Source organism: Coptis chinensis, chromosome 1 (assembly GCF_015680905.1).
Source record: "Coptis chinensis isolate HL-2020 chromosome 1, ASM1568090v1, whole genome shotgun sequence".
NCBI classification, from domain to species: domain Eukaryota; kingdom Viridiplantae; phylum Streptophyta; class Magnoliopsida; order Ranunculales; family Ranunculaceae; genus Coptis; species Coptis chinensis.
Genome location: NC_141456.1, coordinates 13,305,367 through 13,324,362, shown reverse-complemented (window position 1 = coordinate 13,324,362; position 18,996 = coordinate 13,305,367). Strand labels below are relative to the sequence as shown.

The 18,996-nt window shown below is 37.0% G+C and overlaps 2 protein-coding genes and 1 long non-coding RNA gene across 7 annotated transcripts in view; 1 reads left to right on the top strand and 2 right to left on the bottom strand.

Moving 5' to 3' along the window:
* Positions 1 to 1,131: 1,131 nt before the first annotated feature.
* LOC147522279 (HNH endonuclease domain-containing protein) lies at positions 1,132 to 4,253 on the bottom strand. The gene is made up of 3 exons (XM_086592406.1): positions 3,813 to 4,253; positions 3,611 to 3,733; positions 1,132 to 1,531 (listed from the first exon to the last, which is right to left on the bottom strand). The coding sequence occupies exons 1-3, from the start codon at positions 4,162 to 4,164 to the stop codon at positions 1,380 to 1,382; spliced, it is 627 nt and encodes a 208-aa protein (XP_086448532.1). The 5' UTR covers positions 4,165 to 4,253; the 3' UTR covers positions 1,132 to 1,379.
* A 721-nt stretch (positions 4,254 to 4,974) lies between these two features.
* LOC147522278 (glutamate NMDA receptor subunit epsilon-1, putative (DUF3598)) lies at positions 4,975 to 8,260 on the bottom strand. 2 transcript variants are annotated; one of them, XM_086592391.1, is made up of 8 exons: positions 7,938 to 8,260; positions 7,755 to 7,849; positions 7,021 to 7,138; positions 6,768 to 6,886; positions 6,375 to 6,558; positions 6,050 to 6,193; positions 5,256 to 5,528; positions 4,975 to 5,179 (listed from the first exon to the last, which is right to left on the bottom strand). In XM_086592391.1, the coding sequence occupies exons 1-8, from the start codon at positions 8,199 to 8,201 to the stop codon at positions 5,063 to 5,065; spliced, it is 1,314 nt and encodes a 437-aa protein (XP_086448517.1). In that variant the 5' UTR covers positions 8,202 to 8,260; the 3' UTR covers positions 4,975 to 5,062. The 2 variants fall into 2 exon arrangements, with proteins under 2 accessions (XP_086448517.1, XP_086448524.1); XM_086592398.1 differs by lacking the exon at positions 7,021 to 7,138 and having other exon boundaries at positions 6,768 to 6,893; positions 7,938 to 8,241.
* Positions 8,261 to 17,555: 9,295 nt separating this feature from the next.
* The window catches only part of LOC147522276 (uncharacterized), a 33,178-nt gene continuing 31,737 nt past the window's right edge, over positions 17,556 to 18,996 (top strand). For all 4 annotated transcript variants that reach the window (XR_015212893.1, XR_015212892.1, XR_015212891.1 and 1 more), the window contains exons 1-2: positions 17,556 to 17,768; positions 18,429 to 18,510. This is a non-coding gene — a long non-coding RNA (uncharacterized LOC147522276). The remainder of the gene's footprint in view (positions 17,769 to 18,428; positions 18,511 to 18,996) is intronic.

Below are 18,996 nucleotides of genomic sequence, written 5' to 3'. Positions count from 1 at the left end.
TCATAGTCTTTGGTTTTTTGGGTATAAACATTCAATGTTCATACATCAATATATGTATAAAGATACATTCATTTTTATTTTGATATGAACAATCATTGTTTCATACATCAGTGAAAGATATCAACACTCATTGTTATATAAGTAAAACAAAAATGGTAAAATTAGAAAATATTTATTTTAAATTCGGACCATTTGTGTTTGAGGGTTATTTTCACGAAAGGGTATAACTGACATTTTAAAAAAATAAAATGGCGGAGCCAACTTATTTTGTTCTTGAAGGTCACTAAATTTAAAATCGTGGGTCCGTGAGTAGGAATTACTATAATTTGTCCTTGTGAATTACTTACCAAAAACTGTGTCCTCTAAACTTTATTTTCTCTAAAATTAGGTGTTAGACCCAATTTATTGTTCTTTAAAATCAACAAATCTTACTGTCAATGTCTCAATGATCGTATACTAATTCAATCAACAGTACACACTTTAATTTGTGGAGTCAATTAACACTACCATAGAAATGTATAGGACAGCTGGACAGTTATCTTTCTTCCGTCGAAGACAGGATTGAATTGGTATGCTAACCAGGAAGGGTGTAAGTCGAAATTTTAACATTCCACAGCCGATTTCGTGCGTTAGCTACCAGTTTCTGGTAGTAGACGAGGACCGAAAATGCATACGCAAGTAAGTACCCGGATAAAAGAAACCGTCTAGCATTTCTCGTAATGGAAAGTCAGAAACCTCTCAACCTTCCCAACATCCCCGGTCTCTATTCCGTATTATTTTGAGGAGGCAAAACCATAGTTATCAATTCGGCAAAAATTTGATGCGGAAAATATTTGAATAAAAATTTATTTTTTCAATTCGGATTATAAAAAGCGGAAACAGCAAAAATTTGGTTTGTAAGTAATTTGAGTATAATACGAAACTAAAAATACAAAAAAATACGAGAAAATTTGACAACATAATTAACAGACTTTTAGTGAAAATACAAATAATTCAAGAATTAATGATTTCTAACCGAATTAACAAATTATTCCCGTATCATTGAAAAATACAATCTTTTTAAACGTTTTCCGAATTAAAGCCGAATTGCTAACTATGGGCAAAACCACTGGTCCAAATAAGAAAGAGAACAGTAAGAAAGTCTGAATGGTTACTCAATCTGAATGTTAACGCTACAGCAGAGTATACGAGATACAAGATGCTAATTCAACAGTGTGGATTCTATATTTTACAACAATTAATGACATGGATACAAGATGCCTCTTTCGTCCATCCTCGGGAAAATATTACAATAACACATCCAGCAAACTATTAAGAGGAAAATAATCCCGTTTGGCAGCGTCTAATGTAAAATCTACGCAACGGCTCATACTTGCCTGCTATGATGCCTCATATGGCATTTTACAAGCAGCCATGGGGTTCTTCGACTTGTACTGGCCAAGCATTTCAGCAAGGGTTCTGCAACGGCATTGGTTACCTGGCCGAATGACATCCCCATAAACGGCCATTTCAATAATGTCCAGCTCCTTGTCTGCATGAAAACAATTAGAGTTAGCTTTTCATCTCATATCAGCTTAATCAAAGGTCTTCCACGAATTAGGGAGTACAAGAGGAAAACAAATCCTAAATACATGAAAATATTTTGGAGAACAGAATTTGTAGCTGTTTTGTCTGTCTTTTTTATTTCCCCTGGGTGGTCCGGGGAGATCCTGAATTCCTGACCATATCCAGGACATTCATAAAAAGTCTTCTAGATGAACCAATATCAGATCATTTACTCATTTAAAAGTAAAACTACCTCAAACATGAATGGCAATTGAAAGACTCAAAATCCCTTAGCCTCTTTAAACTAGTAACCAACAAAGTTATTGAGAGTAAACCAACAGAAAAATTGAAGTTGCGAACAGTATGTCAAGGTTGGCATGACACCACATGTGGGCAAGAAAGCCCATGTCAAAAAACAACCAATATGAGTTTCCTGTTTTATGTTTCTCATAGTACAATCCCCAAAAGGCAAAAATCATTGTTGTTGGCTTTGTAATAAGAAACAGGTACAAGTACATGGAATGACAGAAAATCATACTAGTGACACGGAAGTGGACTTCATCTTATATGAGTCATAAAACAAAATTTACCAACCATATAAAATGTACAGTGAAGTACAAGAGTGTACATGCATTGTATATGAAAAAAAGAAACCATAAATTCATGCTATGACTCAATTATGGGATATATGATCAATATAGATATGGCTTACAATCACAAATAAAAGCAACAATAAGACAACTTTCCCACTAAACAATAGTGTATGACCTACAACAAATATCCTATAGACGATTATTAATTTTATCTCTGGGACAAACCTTTCCACTCTACTACAGATGCCGTCCCCACTTAAGCCACCCCTCACTAGATGGTTTGGATGAGACCTAACCAATGTGGAAGTGTAACCTCATGTCCTCATTGAAGAACCTTCATTTCTTTTGAGTTGGTCGCCTCTAAAGTAAAATTTTGGGTACAAACCAACCTTGTATGAAATGTTGTCAGGGGTGTGGTGAGGCAGAAGGCACTAGGCTTCCCTTGGGTAGCCGCGGCCTTTGACAACATAACTTGTATCACATATTTACATCTTTGCTCCTTATATGCATAAACCTCTTTGTTAGTGGATCCAATCTACTGCGTCTACATAAGATGCGGATTATTCACCAAATTCACTCAAGCCTGGGAACTCAGCTTCTGACTTGATAAGTATCTCAAGAGCTTTGAGAAGGTTGTGAGATAAGAACAGAAAACCAGGTTGGACTACTTTTTTAACTTTTAAAAAAATGAAAAGAAAATGGCTGATGAAGCAAGGCATTAGTTTTCCAACATTTCATCCTACTGCCAGACATTAAAATGGTCAAAGATGATATAATATTCAGTCATTGAATTTCAGGCTATGCTATCACAAGTAAGTCCATCACTGGTCATAATTCTCAAGAATGATGATGTTTCCCACCTTTTTAACATTTAGGCCTTCATGAAACGAATGAATCAATGGGCATTCTTCTTGACCCAAGAAAAAAAAAAAGTCTCAACTTCATATAGAGCTGGTTTCACTATGGCATACATCAAGGGATCAAAATAAAACCTCACAATAATCCTTTCCCTTACCTACAATAAACCTTACGTCTCATCACATTTCACTTCTAATCTAGTGGTTTCTCCAAAAAATCAGACCACTCTTCTGCATTCATAGTTCTCTTAATTTATTTCCAACAGTAGGAACAAAATGTCAACTATCTGCTTGGCCGCTTGGGGCATATAATAAAAACATGTTTTTACAGTTACAAGTCAGATCCACGGCGCCACCATGCCAAGCAAAAGGACCTAATACCGAAACAATAATACCCTTCTCTTGATTCACACTAGTACAAAATGAAGCATTCTCCAGAAATCAACTCACCTAAATTTATCTCTTACTAAGACTACTCTGACATTCCCTTTCAATGTACATTTCCATGTTTTTAACTAGTATACTTGTGCCACTCTACCTAATACAGTAAGTCTTTTGAACCATAAATCACGTTTACATAGTAGCAATATACAAAAGAAAAAGCAAGATACGTACCAGTAAACTTAATATCACAAGAGAAACCCTCCAGCTCAGATTTTTCCACCCATTCTTTATTAGATTTATACCTGTTCACTCTAGTTTGAAGAATTTGACAATTCTCCGCCGTGGATTCTCCACCTGCCCAAACAACCCAACTTTTTTTAACTCTCAAGGCCAAACAAAAAAAATGTTATAATGTAAGTGTTGATGAATATACCTTTCGAGAAAGGAACGATGTGGTCGTATTCAAAACAAAGACAACCTTGGCAATTGCAAAAACGTTTACAAACAATGTTTCCAGCTGCGTCTTTACGCCATCTTTCGGGATGTCGACCTGCCACTATTTCCGCATTTGCCCAACACAACATTTTCGCTTTCACGTCAAAGAATCTCGCCCTCTCTTCTTTCTTGTTACCATTACTACTACTACTACTACTACTACGAGATCGAGTGGGAGCAGCACTCATTTCTTGTTTCTCTCTCTCTCCGTTTCTACAATAAACTATAAACTGAAATACCGACATCTCACGATTTTTAAGAAGATTCTGTTTTGGTTTCTGATATTCCATATATATCACGAAATACTTAATCGTTGAGAAATTCTCTTATTATATGTCCATTTATTAGATTAGATAGATTAAGTAATGACTGATGAAACTGACAGTCCATACGCAACCTTAAACGTATGTTGATCTCTATCTAGGCTCAGATCAATCCAAACTATTCCTGGTTGTGACTTGTGAGTCGTAGGGTTGTTTGTTTTTTTTTGGTTTCTTAAACTTAAGTTTTAATATTATAGGTTCAAAACTTGTTTTTTTTTTTGAAGTAGTTTAAATAGATTTTTAATTCGTTCAAGACCAAAATTTCTTCTCGAATCTTTGAATTTAATACTTGAAACAAGAAAGTCCCTTCTTGCCTTTTTCTTAAGAACCCATCTATCTAACTTTCCTACCTTGATTTTTATGGCTTCAAAATAAGTTATTCAAAATTTGATGTTGGCGTCGGGTTTTTTCATTTTTGGGTGAATGATATCCACTTTGTTAAAAATAGAATTACATATATATATTATTCTGAAAATAAACAAAATATGAAAATAAACTGTTAAAATATATTTGTGAAAACATATTTTAAATAAATTTATTTATCATTTACGATAATCCATCTCTTCTCCTCAAAATATAATATATATTTTGTTTAACAAGAAATCAAGTTAGTGTTTAAAATAGATAGCAAGTAAAATTGTCCGAATGATTTATATTCAAACGAGGTTATTCTAACAGAAAACAAACATGTTTTTTGAATTCAAAGAATCAGCATTTAGCATTCGAGGATGAGCCATTCAAAGATTCAAAGATTCAAAGCATTCATCTCCTTGACCCCTACATCTCCTTGTCATGCAATGTAGTTTTTGATATTTATGGATTACCGTGACAAATTGTTACAGTGTTACCTCTTTATACGTTTCACTCAGGACTGGAAATGGACCAGGTAATAAGATCTAAGGAAAGCATTGTCTGTCAAATAGATTGATAATGAGAGCAAAATCACATCAATAGAAGAGCAGTGTGGGTTCTCACATTGCTGCTGAAATTGAAGAAAGAGGCAATTCAATAGCTATACAAATGATAATGTAAAAAATACAATCATAGTTTGGTCTCACATATATAAGTTGTGGAAACGGGCAAACCCTCGGCATCAAATGTGCGAACAAGTTTTGCCTCTTGCCAGGTGAATCCATCCAACAGAACTCTAGATGGAAGGACCTGGATTCTTCCACACTCTTTGCTACATCACAAGGGCAACCAATGTACATGCCTCCAGGTAAGAGGGTCATCTGAAAACCTCCATCGAAAACAACCAGACTATCAGATATGGTACCCGCCCAATGGACATTAGTCGTAACATTGCCTCCACTGGATGTTGTAGTAATATCCTGGATGAGTGTATAAAGTCAGATCTCAACCGAATGAACCTTAGTTATACCAGAATTTTCAAAATAAGAAATGTATTCCACAAAATACGACAGTACTAAAATAACTATATCAACATGCAACTCGCACTGGTATTCATGATCTGACTAGCCTGATTCTAAGTCCACAACTGCTATCGTCAACAACGTTGGACGTTTCCAAAACCGAATCAGAAGAATCATATTTTAGCACTTGATGGAATTTGATTTTAACAGAAAAACTGTTCTGAACACTCTCCCAGTAGGAAACGACTTTCCTTTGGAAAAAAGGAGCCAAGACCATTTTCTTACCAAATCTGCTGTCTAATGCTCACATTGTAGATATTATTTTACTTCACCTCAGCATATACTGTTTTAGATATGAATAATAAATGCCTTCAACTTCTTTACGGACACCCTTACTGTGTGGATAAATAACTTTTAAGCCTAAACTAACAAAATTCTCCAAGAATCGTCAGGAACTAAAACATGGAACGATTACAAACCTGAATCAGTTGATTCTCGTCATCTATTTCAAGTAAAGCAACTGTATCAGCTTCTGCAACTGTAGCTCCATAAACTCCGCTTCTTTTGGTTATGGAATGACCCTCCCACCTTCCGAGGAATGGTGTTATCACACTTGTACTATCCTGAAAAAGAAGAAAGAAACTAAGACGCGCGGCATTGACAGCTATCAACTTCAAAATGTTTTTTCTGTCCCTTGATCCAATAAAATTGGTAAGAAAAAAGTGAGCAGAATATACCATATCAAACTTGATCAAAACAATATTGTGTAGTTAATTTTTGTCAATATCAGAAGGAAGTTTGAACCTTAGAGTCGGTTGAAGGAAGCTGAGGCAAACCGTCTCCTCTTTCTTCAAGAAAGATGAGAACCATTTCAAGAACCCCTCTTGGATCCAGGATATGGAAGGCTCTTGCTCGCATGTCATTCGCACGAGAATAAAGGCAGTTCTCGCAGACAATAGAAGGCCTATGAGAAGGAACCTTCAGGTTTCTGATCAAAAGTTCAAGAAAGTAAATAAGCACTTGTACTCGGCTGAAATCACAAATGTTACAAAATTAACATAAATCTCTTTATTTGTCCCCCCGGAATCCCTGATTAGTGCATGGTTAGTTATGATGTGACCATTAATACCTGGTGGTACAGGTAGTCTATCACTCTATCCTCAACAAGAGATAGTCTTTCAGTTAAGAAGCACTCACTTTGGTGATTCTTCACCCGTATCATCTTCTCCAAGCACCCCTTGCCTCAATACAGCTTCTAGCATTCCAGCTGTTTGGTATCTTAAAGAAAATGCCCTCTCTTTGGGGAAAAAGCCAATCTGTGGACTAACCACAATAGATATTGGAAAGAAAACAATTTAAGCACCGAACAAGAAGTCCCAAAAAAAATTGCCTCTATAGAGATCATCATTGACTATTGTTCAAAAACTTAAGGTGATTATAGTAGTCTCACCTGTTGGTACTTGTCCACAGTAAACATATTGCTCTCTTTTATTTTGTATTCTCCCCATTCTGGCTCAGAATCATATCCCGATACTGAAGTGTTTGATGTAGGTTGTTTTATGTACAGCCTAACACAAGTTTAGCAAACAAAAAAAACAGACATTTATATGCAAAAATCTTCTTCACAATGGCTTTACAGCTTTTATAGCTTGTAGGGTATTAAAAGGTTCAAAAACAATACAGAGTAGTTGAAATCAAGGCTATATTGAACAGCAATAAGAACCACATAGTACATGTCCTCTCAATGGTGTAACCCAAGTCCATCACAGTGTAAAAATTTCTCAAAATCTCATTCTACAACTGTTTATCACTTAGCCAAGAAAAGATGTATATCGGTTAATATTTTGAGAGGTAACATTAACCATATACATCTTCCAAGAATCCTGTTATGTTCTCATCATATCAAGCAAAGTCGCGTCATGGGACAATGCTTGTTCATACTCTAACCATTGAAATTTTAGCATCTTAAGTTCTTAACAGTAATGAAAACAAAGTATCTTGATGGTTCAAATACATCTCAGCAAATAAATTATTTCATAAATAGAAGTAGTGGGCTAGTTGAGTTTATCTAAAACCTCGGGTATCCTCCAACAATAGTATTACAAACATACTGACAACAAATCAATAAAAGAAGTCATTTAACCAACAATGTAGCAGTATCTCATCAAGAAGATGTAAGCTTACGTTTGAATAAGACTTATAAGTTGCTCTTCACCATATGAGCTAGCTGAAAGCTTTGTTCTCACCTCTTGCATTAAATTTCCACGAGCATCAAATTGCTGTAACATTTTTTTTAAGAAAAAAAAAACAGCCAGTTAAAAATCAACAAAAAATAAAATGAAGTACACATATAATATAAATACTTACATAGAATGTTCCATTCCATTTACCCACGTTCACATTAACAAAGCTTTTAAGAGTGTCAATGCTCGTTGACTCTTCATTCCTTCTCTGCTCTTCATCAGTTACAGAAGAAGACGAGTGAACAGCTTGAGTTCTTAAACTATGACACGATGGAACAAGTTGAGGAAATTGGTATGGTCTTAAAAAGCTTAAAGGGTGTTTATGAGTAAGTTTTGAGTTTGGGGTTTTAGATAATGGAGTTAATGGAATGGTAGAAATTGTTGCCATGGCTGCTCATGTGTTTGTAGTTCGGGTGCCTTATCACAGCTTATTAATCCATGTTTTTCGACCGATATTTTTCGATTTTATCCTTTATACATACAAATAACATGGCATTCCGGAGTCACGATATTTACATTCACACACGTGACACTTGTGGACTTGTGGTCAAGTCTCTTCACTAAAAATTAGAATATGCTTCGGAATGAAGGTGTCCAGATTAAATTATCTAAAACTTAGGAACTAGAAATTTGTGATAAATATATACTTTCTGTTTCACAGGGGAGAATATAAATATGCAGTACAACTTCATGTATTGCCATCTTGATTTTCTAATGTCTCGATCGAGGTGCGCACTATTCTCTGTGCATGTTCCTTTTCTTATTGTCCTATGGAGACTATTTTATTTGTGTGCATTGTTTGGAAAACTCACAAAACACTTAAGAGTATCTTTAGAGCATATTTAGCATAGCAACCAAAAAAATACCAAAGTTTTGAACCAAAAAAACACCAAGCAACTTTAGGAGCAACATAAAAAAAAAACACCAAGCAATTACGCGGTTTTGCCAAAACCGCTTATATATAGCTTCACGCAGCGGTTTTGTCAAAACAGCGTGGATTCAGTTAACCGACAGACGGGCCCAAGCCCACGCAGATTTTGGCAAAACCGCGGTGTTGAACAGCGCTGCTTCTTATATAAACAGCTCCAAAGCCGCAGCGGTTGGTCACTTTCACCTCTTCTCACAATTATAAACCCCTTCTTAGTTAAAAAATAAAATAAAACCTACCTAAACTCTTAAAATTTGATATGGATCCTTTTGAACCTTTCGACGGTGATGATTGGCGATTACCGCAGGCGACATTGGCGATGAGGGAGAAGAACCCGAGGAAGTAGAATACGGTGGGGAGAAGAACTTCGAGGATGTCGCGACCGACCGATAGACATCCCTATGTATTGGAGTATCGGATGAGCGACTTGATTGGCAATTTGCCTTTGGAGAAGCACTTGATATGGAAGTTGTGTCTTCTACACGTGATACAAAAACACGTGTCGAGTCGCGATGGCTAATACTCGGGTAATTAATTAGTTTTGATTAAATATTTTGAATATTAATTAGTTGAGTTGGACCAATTAATTATTTATCTTATAATTATTATTTTTTTTTATAATATCGGCATGTTGTTGACTCTACCGAAAGTTAGATCGGCTTTACTTGGTGTTAGAGAGTGGTGGAAGGTTATTAGGAGTTTGGATGAGTTTGTACATATTAGAGATAGTATTTTGTATACACCTTTGGGTATTTTGATTGATCGCGGATTATGAGAAGGTTGATTGGGCAGTGGTCATAGCTTTAGTAGAAAGATGGTGGAGTAGAACTCATACATTTCATTTTCTTTGTGCGGAGTTAGGGTTCACACCACTAGACTTCACTATGATTTCTGGGTTGAGTATCGGTATAGGCCAACCGATACTTTTTCATACAAATTATGAGAATATGGATAGTATGCTTATGAGTTTTCCTCGTTTGGGTGCGGATGCTTATGATTCTTCTGGAATTAAGCTATCTCATATTAAGACTGCATATATGGAACCCTCTTGCATCGATACATAAACGGCGAGAGTTAGCTTTGATCGTTCTCACCAGGGTAGTGAGGGTGTTGATCGGTATGTTAGGGCTTTTTTTATGTTTTTTATTGGGCATGTTTTGTTTCCCAATGGTCATTCTACGGTACGACTTGGATATTATGCTTATGTATCTGATTTGCATACTATAAGAGATTATGACCTGGGTAGCTCGGTATATGCCACATTGATATCGTTAGATAAAGCTTCACGGACATTTGGAAGTAGAAGTCCTCGATTGCGGGATTCACGGGACTTTTAGAGATTTGGTTTTATGAATACTTTCGATGTCTTTGTCCTAACATAGACATGATTCGATACTCGCGCCCTAGATTTGCTAGTTGGTTGGGGCCTCACTTGACTTAATGAATGAAGCGATTAGGAATAATATCCGTATGGCTCGTGCTTTCGATTGATATTAGATCATTGTCATCTATCGAGTAGAGACCTTGGCGTTTGTCTCTTTTGCCTTTGACGATCGGTTATGCAAGCATGCTTGTGTGTTGTCACGTCCACGAGTTGTTTTTGCCGCCGACGCGGTCGGGTTTGGTACTATGGCGACAAATGTTGGAGGCAGATGACTAGACGTTATGGAGTTCCATGTGCTCCCATGCCAGATGTTAGTGGTGCAAAGTCGTGGGGTAGAATTCAAGTTCATGAAGTTCATGCCGGTGGTGGTGGTCTTGGCGGATCGTCTTCTTTTTGTTGTTGAAGCGGCATGGCACCGATATTATAGACGGTGGAACCGTGTTTCCATGGATCCGTTGTTGCCTCCTGTTGGTCGGGCTAGCAACTTCGAGTTTGTGGGCTTGGAAGGGATGAGACGTGAGCTACGTATTCCTCATCCGCCACAGCCTGTTTACAACCCACAACCTCTCGAATGCATATCATCCGGCTCCACCGTAATGCGCAAGTAATCCTCGGATGTTTGCCGGTGTGTGGACTCGATGGGGAGCCTACTTATATTTCCATTCTTAGGTGCCTCATGCTCATTTCTCGAAGTTAGAGTCGCATATTGATCGGTATACCATGGTGAGTTTAATTGTTTTATTTATCTTCTTCATTATATATATAATATGTACTCACACTGTATTTTCTTAGATTTTTAGGCTAAGGTTCTAGAAATATATGAGAACCAGGTTCTTATGTTTGATGGGATGAGGGGCGCCTGTATCATTATAGCCAAGAAAGAGATGAGGCATATTCTCATACATATCGACAATCCGGCGCGGCGTATGTGAGACTTCGAAAGCGTATGAGGATATGCAACAAGTGTACACGCAGCAACATCAGGGATATGAGGAACTTCAGGCTGAAGTAGTTAACCTCCGTGCAGACAGAGAAGATCATAATTATCATATTAGGAACTTAGAGGAGCAGCTTCGGAACGTCCAAATAGAGAGAGGAGATGGATCGAGTGGTAAGGGGCGAAGAAGAAAGCTAAATAAATTTGATGTAATATGATAGGTTTTGGATTATTTTGGATATTATATGATTATATCATAATCATAGATTTTTGACTGCATAATCATAATCATAGGTTTTAATTTCTTTAATTTTTTCGATTTTGAATTACAATTTTAATTTCTTCAATTGCCACAATTGTTAATTTCTTAACTTCTATGCACAACTCATAATTTTTCAAGTTCTATGCACCACAGTTCTAATTTTCAGAAAAAACGCACGCGGTTTTGGCAAAACCGCGCCCATTGAAGCCCAAGCCCATGCGGTTTTGCCAAAACCGCGCCATAGATGCCCATTTAGCAGCCAAAGCCCACACGGGGTTGGAAAAACCGCGCGGTTTTGGCAAAACCGCGTGAGTGATTTGATACAACACCAAACCTGGAACCAAATATTGGTCGATTTGGTGTTTGGTTTGGTGTTTTCATCAACATGTAGTTCTCCTGAAGTTGAAAAAACACCAAATCCTGAAGTTGAGAATTTGGTGTTTGATGCTAGGTTGATATCACTGCTAAAGATGCTCTTAGGAGAGCAACCAAAAAAACACCAAAATTTTGAACCAAACCAAAAAAAATCAACCATCTTTAAGAGCAACATCAAATTTTCGACATCAAATGACGCAATTTTGGATAAACCGCGCCATATAGTCCACGCGGATTTCCCAATACCGCGCCAATGAAGCTCATCTTAAAACTTCAAGCCTACGTGGTTTTTCAAAAACCGCGCGATCAACTTTCTTATTTTTTTTCTTTCCCAATCTCTCGCGTGGTTTTGGCAAAACCGCGTGATTGAAGTCCACAATCTAGCCCAAGCCCACGCGGTGTTGACAAAACCGTGCGGTTTTAGAAAAATCGTGTGAGTGATTTGATACAGCACCAAAGCTATAACCAAATATTAGCCGATTTGGTGTTTGGTTTGGTGTTTTCATGTGACTCTCCTGAAGTTGAATAAACACCAAATTGTTGATGTTTGAAATTGAATTTGGAAATTTGGTGTTTGATGCTAGGTTGGTATCACTCCTAAAGATGCTCTTAGAGGCGAAACTGATTGGGGAAACACTAAATGTAAAAAATGTTGGTGTTATATACTATTTTCTCAAGTAAGGTAGACATGACTAAGGAAAAAAAACAAAAAAAAAAAAAAATCTTGGTTATATGTACTATTAGCAGTAAAGCACCAACTAACTTTTTTACACTTTTTCATCGGGAACAATAGAGAGTGGATATTTATGGACTCTACAATAATTTACAATTGGAGTAGTAAAATCCTAATGGCACCTAGGTGGCGCCTATGTGGAGGTGTAATTTTACACCCCCCATTAGAGATGCCCTAAGGCACTTATGTACAAAGAAGGCAACACATCACCAACCACTAAACTTAGGAGGACAAAAAGAGAATGCTCTTTCGAAAAGTAGTTCATTTACCAAATCAATCTTAATGAAATGAGGCCATGGTTCGGAATTTTAGAAATCTTGGAATTCCTGTAACTCCAAAAATAGCCAATTTTTCGGGCAATTTCCACAGTACTACAGTAGTTTGAAATCGTTGAATTTCAATGTGGATTACATAGCAAATTAGATTTCAATTTTAAACACACCTTATGAAATTTGAAGACCCCACCAAAGGAGGCTCAAGACAATCGGAAGTCGTAGGCAAAATTCGAATACCACTGGGTGAGAGGCGTTTTTTTGTTGGAGAACCCGAGGGAAACAAATGGCTATCTAATGCTATTTCCTAGTTTCCAATGTATGCTAGCAACTCTAAAATAAGGGCCTGAAGTGGGCTTAAAAGAAAGCATTGGGCTAAACTAGATAACTGCTAAGCAATGGGAGCATGAGCGGAGGGTGGAGAAGAGAGAGAGAGAGATGGGTTTGTGGTGGGGAGAGAGAGAGAGAGAGTTAGGGTTTGGTTGAGAGGGAGAGGGAGAGGGAGAGGAAACGAAGGAGGGAGAGGGAAAGAGAGAGAGATAGGTGAGGACATACAGACATAAACCTACCAATTCAAACAACCTTTTGTCCCACGTACCCCCACTCTTTTTAAAAACGTTCGCTCCGCTCACTTGATTATATTAGCCATACAGCCCGACCTGTGGTCAGGTCGGGCCTGCTATTTTTTAAACCCATCATGTGGGTCTATTACTTTTAATTGGGCTTTTATGTTATTCAATTTATATTTAACTTTAACAGGCTGGTCGTTTTTTTTTTTGGGCTTTAAGCCTTAGTCCAATTTTATTTGTATGTTATTATGGTTATTACCAAGTGTTACGATTATCACTACTTGTTTTGCATCTGTAATAGAAGATATAACGTGTACACATTTTGGAGAAATGTTTTTGACGATGTCACTAGTAGAAAAAAGGATTTTTGTAACTGTTTTAAAATGTTATTTGTGAATGCTTTGTTTGAAACGGTCACAAATGGCAGAAAAGGGTTTTTGTGACATTGTTTTAAAAAGTTTTTAGTGATGTGCATTTTCGAAACAGTCAAAAATGGTTTTTGTTACACCCCGAATTTCGACAGAATTCGGAAAAACAATATTTGTTCCCGACTCTTCGATCTCCGAGGTGTGACGCACTCTCAACTCCCAAAAACCCATAAACAGTTTAAATATGCGGATAATTAAAAACCAATAAAATTTTTAACTTAAATAAAAGTCCTCTTCATTACAAAAATTTACAAATGAAAATGTAAATAACCTTATCTCAACTGAAAATCTATATCCCCTCAAAGGAAAACAAAGCCTATCTTGAAATGCGATGCTAACGCCAACCACAAGCAGCAACCAATCTTCTTCAATACTAAACCTGTCAAAACTTATCAACTATGTTCATTTAATGAACACACCCGATAAGCAAACATGCAAATCGGGTCAGCATTATAAAAATGCTGGTGTGAGTAGCTCTAAGATACAACATATACTTATACCAAATATATACACAATCCATACGCCAGTTAGTTTCTCCATCGAGGCGCCTTAACTTTCAACGACTAATATAACATCCTTAAGTAAAATAATTAAGGCAGGTAGTTCCTCCACTGAGGCGCTTTAACTTCCCACTAACCACACAACAAACTATACGTATCATAAATAAGGCATGTAGTTCCTCCATCGAGGCGCCTTAGATTCTAACTAAACAAAATAACCAACCAAACATATTATATCCGTACCGCAGTTCATTCTCAATAACAGAGTGGGTCGTCTCTACCCAAGTAATTAGTTTGACCCACCCTTCTGCAAAACCATATACAATCATCTATCTAAAGATACATCAGTAACCCACATATTACCATAATTATATTATTTAAGGCTTTCTTTGCGTGTCCCTAAAATTCACGTCGTATCTATGTCTTACCTAATTTCCCTGGCTACCATAATCGCTTCCCAACGCCGAACATGTACATCCACATGCCTCCCCTTACATAATGAACCACCGGTATGCGTAACTACCTCGGCGGGATGCCGCACACCAGGTAACCCTCACACGGAAGCCATTATGTAAGTACTGCCACTATTCGGCATAAAATATCGCGCGTCTCGTTCTATTTTGTAAACGGAATAATCAAGTCACTATTCGGCTACGCCAGAAGAGCCATTCAGCTTTACTGAAACACTAGAAGGGCCAATCACATTACTTACGCCAGAAGGGCCATTCAGATTCATTGAAACGCCAGAAGGGCCAATCACATTACTTACGCCCGAAGGCCATTCAGATTCACTGAAACGCCAGAAGAGCCAATCATATCACATACACCCACACAGGGCAAATCACATGAGTTGTGGTAGTCAGGTTCTAGGATTTTCGTTACGTAATTTATTCAGGTGTCATACATTTATGACTCATAATAATTCCACTATATCACGTGCAGGTCAAATACCTTATTGCACTATGCCACAATATTTATAAATATCTTAATTATATCTCGTAACCACTTTTTCATTTTTCGTCGCCAATATATTATTGCACTAAGCCATAATCCCGTAGGAAAATATCCACACATACTATACTACCTCATAGATAAAATAATAGAGTGTCTATACATTTATTTCTCCAAAACTATTGCCTTTAATATATATATCCCAACATATTATATATTGTCACAATATCAACGTCAAATCTTAATTAGATAATGACAACCAAATTCATACAAGCTTCCACAGCATTTTAGCATTTGATTTGTCCATACAATTTACAACATAAAACGTAGCACAATTACACAGTCCATAGTCCACAATCAAAGCCCAATATTTATATGCTTTACACACTACTCACGTCAAATCTTAATTAGATAATGACAAACAAAGTTATATAATTTTCGACAATATTTTATTACTATATTTGTCCATATTCTTAAATATGTGAAAAACTGGAAAAAAAATCAACATTCCACAGTCAACGGTCAAAGTTAACGGTCAATGGTGAACGGTCAAAGTCAAAGTCAAAACATCATGGTCAAAGTCAAACTGTCATTGTCAAAGTCAAAGTCAATGGTTAATGGTCAAAGTCAAACTATCGTTTCCATGTTCGACAGGTTCAGGGTCATAGCCATGGTTCATGGCTAAGGTCAAAGGTGCATGGTTCCTGGGCTCAAGGCTAAGGTCATGGTTCGGACCCAACTAGCCAAGCCCCAAACCCAAACCTTAGAACCCGGCCCCAAAAGTCTAACCCAACTTATTATTCAACCTGACCCAATTGGGGACATAAGGACCAACCCACATAAATTAGAAACCGGCCCAAAAACTAATTTGGAAAAGGCCCAAACAAAATAAATAGAACTGGCCCAAAACAGTTAAGTAGTTCGGCCCAAAGAAAGAAAATTTGAACTGGCCCAAAAACTTTGAACTGAAACCGGCCCAACCAACTTAAACTAAACTGGCCCAAACTAAACCAAATAAAATCGGGCCCAACAACTAAAATAGGATCGGGCCTAAACAAAACTGACCCACTTGGTCCCGACCCAAGCCCAAGCCCAAGTCGTCATCTCCCTCAGCTGCTCCAGCACCAGCAGCCACCACCAGGTTCTCCTCCTCCTCCTCCACTCATTCCCCATCGATTTTGATCCTTGGAAAACCCCCCACGACTTTAACTCCTACTAACACCGATTTTGGCAATGGTCGAGATCACTCTCCAGCGGATCTCGGATCATTATGCCGTTGCTCGAGCTCCCCGCGTCCCTCATCCCTCCATCAAACCTCAACCACCAAACATCATCCCCAATCTCGGTTAAACCCAAAAATGACCCAACCACCGGCGCCATTAACCCCTCCAAGCTTTGGCAGCACCTTACCACCCATCGAAAACACCACTAACCAATCCCACAATCAAAAAGCAAAACCCAACATACAACATCAAGATCCAACTAATACATTTCCAAATCATAGACTGGCGATTTTATTTGGGCCGCCATTAACGACCTCTTTAGAGCTCCAACAATTCAATAAATTTTAGTAATTAAGAACAAACAAAACGCAGAATACTCTAAGTTTTCTTTACCATCTGACGCATACAAACGCGAGAATAACAACGATTGGAATGAGAAGTAAAACGGCAACACACATCAGAATACAAGAAAGTTAAAGTTATTCCCGTGTATCGACTAAAAATGAAAACTAAACTACTCACTATAACAGTTTATATGGATAGTAAATTCGTAAATTCTAAACAGACAAAAATCATAGTTCTAGTAGTGGTGAGAGTTAACTCTACTCACTTGTCTTAATGTACTTCTACTTAATCCTCCTAGTCCAAATCGTCTGGCCCACCCTCCAAAGAACGAAGTTTCTAGCTCTGCCTCTATTTTTATTATTTTTTATTAGGAACCCTATTCTCAGTAACAATGTGAATATATCTTTGGGTCAAACCCAAAATTTCAATCTGACTTCGGCCCAAAACCAGGGCCCACGTATCCCAAATCCAATCCAACATATTTTTAAATAAATAATTAAATAAATAAATAAATAAATACGTATTTTAAATACGGGCGTTACAATTTTTTTTTTCTAAAGAAGGTGTATATGTGTAGAGAACTATTTGATACTATTTTACTAAAATAGTTACATATTGACCATTTGACCCAATATTTAACCCAACTAGTTTTTGGTCCAGTGTGCCCACAACTCCACTAAAAAACAACTAATTTTGAAACCCGACACAGCCACGTTCACTCTCACCTCCCTCTGTCTCCCACTAACTTTGGATTCGAAAACTTTTGTTGTGTCATAAAATGTTGTGAATTTGTAAACTGTGACAATTTTTGTTTCGAAAAGTTTTCCAACCCGCTCAAAATTTCAGGTTATCTCTCGCCCATTAAAAGAAAAGAAAAAGAAAAAGAAAAACCCTAGGCTACTATTACTCACTGTCGCACTCTCTTCCCCACTGAACCGCCCTTTCTTCTTGCCTCCACCACCAATTATTAAATCACTTCAAGTTGAGATTTTTTTTTTATTAGATCTCAAGTCTCACTCACTTGGCATCTCGAGCTCGATTTCTAACGGTAAGAAATCTGATCCATTTCTATCTACTAAATAACTGATGAACAACAAGTATGTTCAGAAATGCAATATTGATGTTGAAATATGACTTTTTTTTTTTTTTTTTAAAATCGATTGGCATTGGCCGATGGTGTGGAGGTTTGTTTTGGATGGATTTGATGCAATGGAGAGATTGCGTTAATTGGGAGTTTAGGGCGGTTATTGGATTTGGATCGCTTCTAATTCGCTCACTTATCTCTCTCTATCTGTGTACTTGCTATTGGTTTCTACTTTTTTTTGTTTATCAAACAGAATGTGTGCATTGTACCTTGTGCCTTGTGATGGCCTCCAACTCTATTTTCACTAGTAGAAGTAGCTTCTTCTGTCTGAGTTATTCATGTTACAATCTTATTGGGGCTTATTTCAATTCAGTTCGATCCACTCTTACGTAAAATCCTTTTGTTCTTTTTGGAATCTTATGAACATGTTAGTAGACTAATATTAGTCAACCATTCAAATTAGATGTCATAGCATTCAACTTTTAGGCCAATGTATATGATATTGTAGCCTTTAGAAATGTATGTGTCTATTTTAGTATGTTTGTTCCATTTGCATGATGATTTTGACATTGTAGACATTGTCTTCTTTGTAAAATTCCAATGACATGGTATACACTTTTTCAGGTGAAAGTATTTAAGAAGCCCCATTGCCTGCACAACTTCGTGCAAGCTACATTTAATGCCTTTTCAACGGAGAAAGTCAAAGGCAAGTCCTATATTGTGTGACTTACTTTTGTCTAATTTTATAGTTAAACATATCATACTCATGCAACTATTAAGTTATATATTGATCATTGTTTGTTCACCATGTCTCAACTAGTTTCAAATATAATCCTTTCTTTACTTGCTACTTATATGGTTGTTAATTATTTTGCAACATCACTATATGTTGAGAAGTTTCACTTACACGTATCATTAATTAGTTGTTGTCATTATATATAGATGGGTAAATGTACCATTTCTGGAAAAGCACGTGCAAATTGGAATGACTCCCTTGATGCATGTGATATTTTTGGATGTGGTGGTTAAGTAGACTTTAGATAGTAATCTCACCGAAAATGGGTTCACCAAAGTCGGTGGGAATAATTTGAAGGCAAAATACAAAGTTGCAAATGACCTTACTATTTTATTTGGCTTTGGTTGGCATCAAATTACTTGTTGTTCACCGCTAGCAATGTTGTTTGGGATGAAT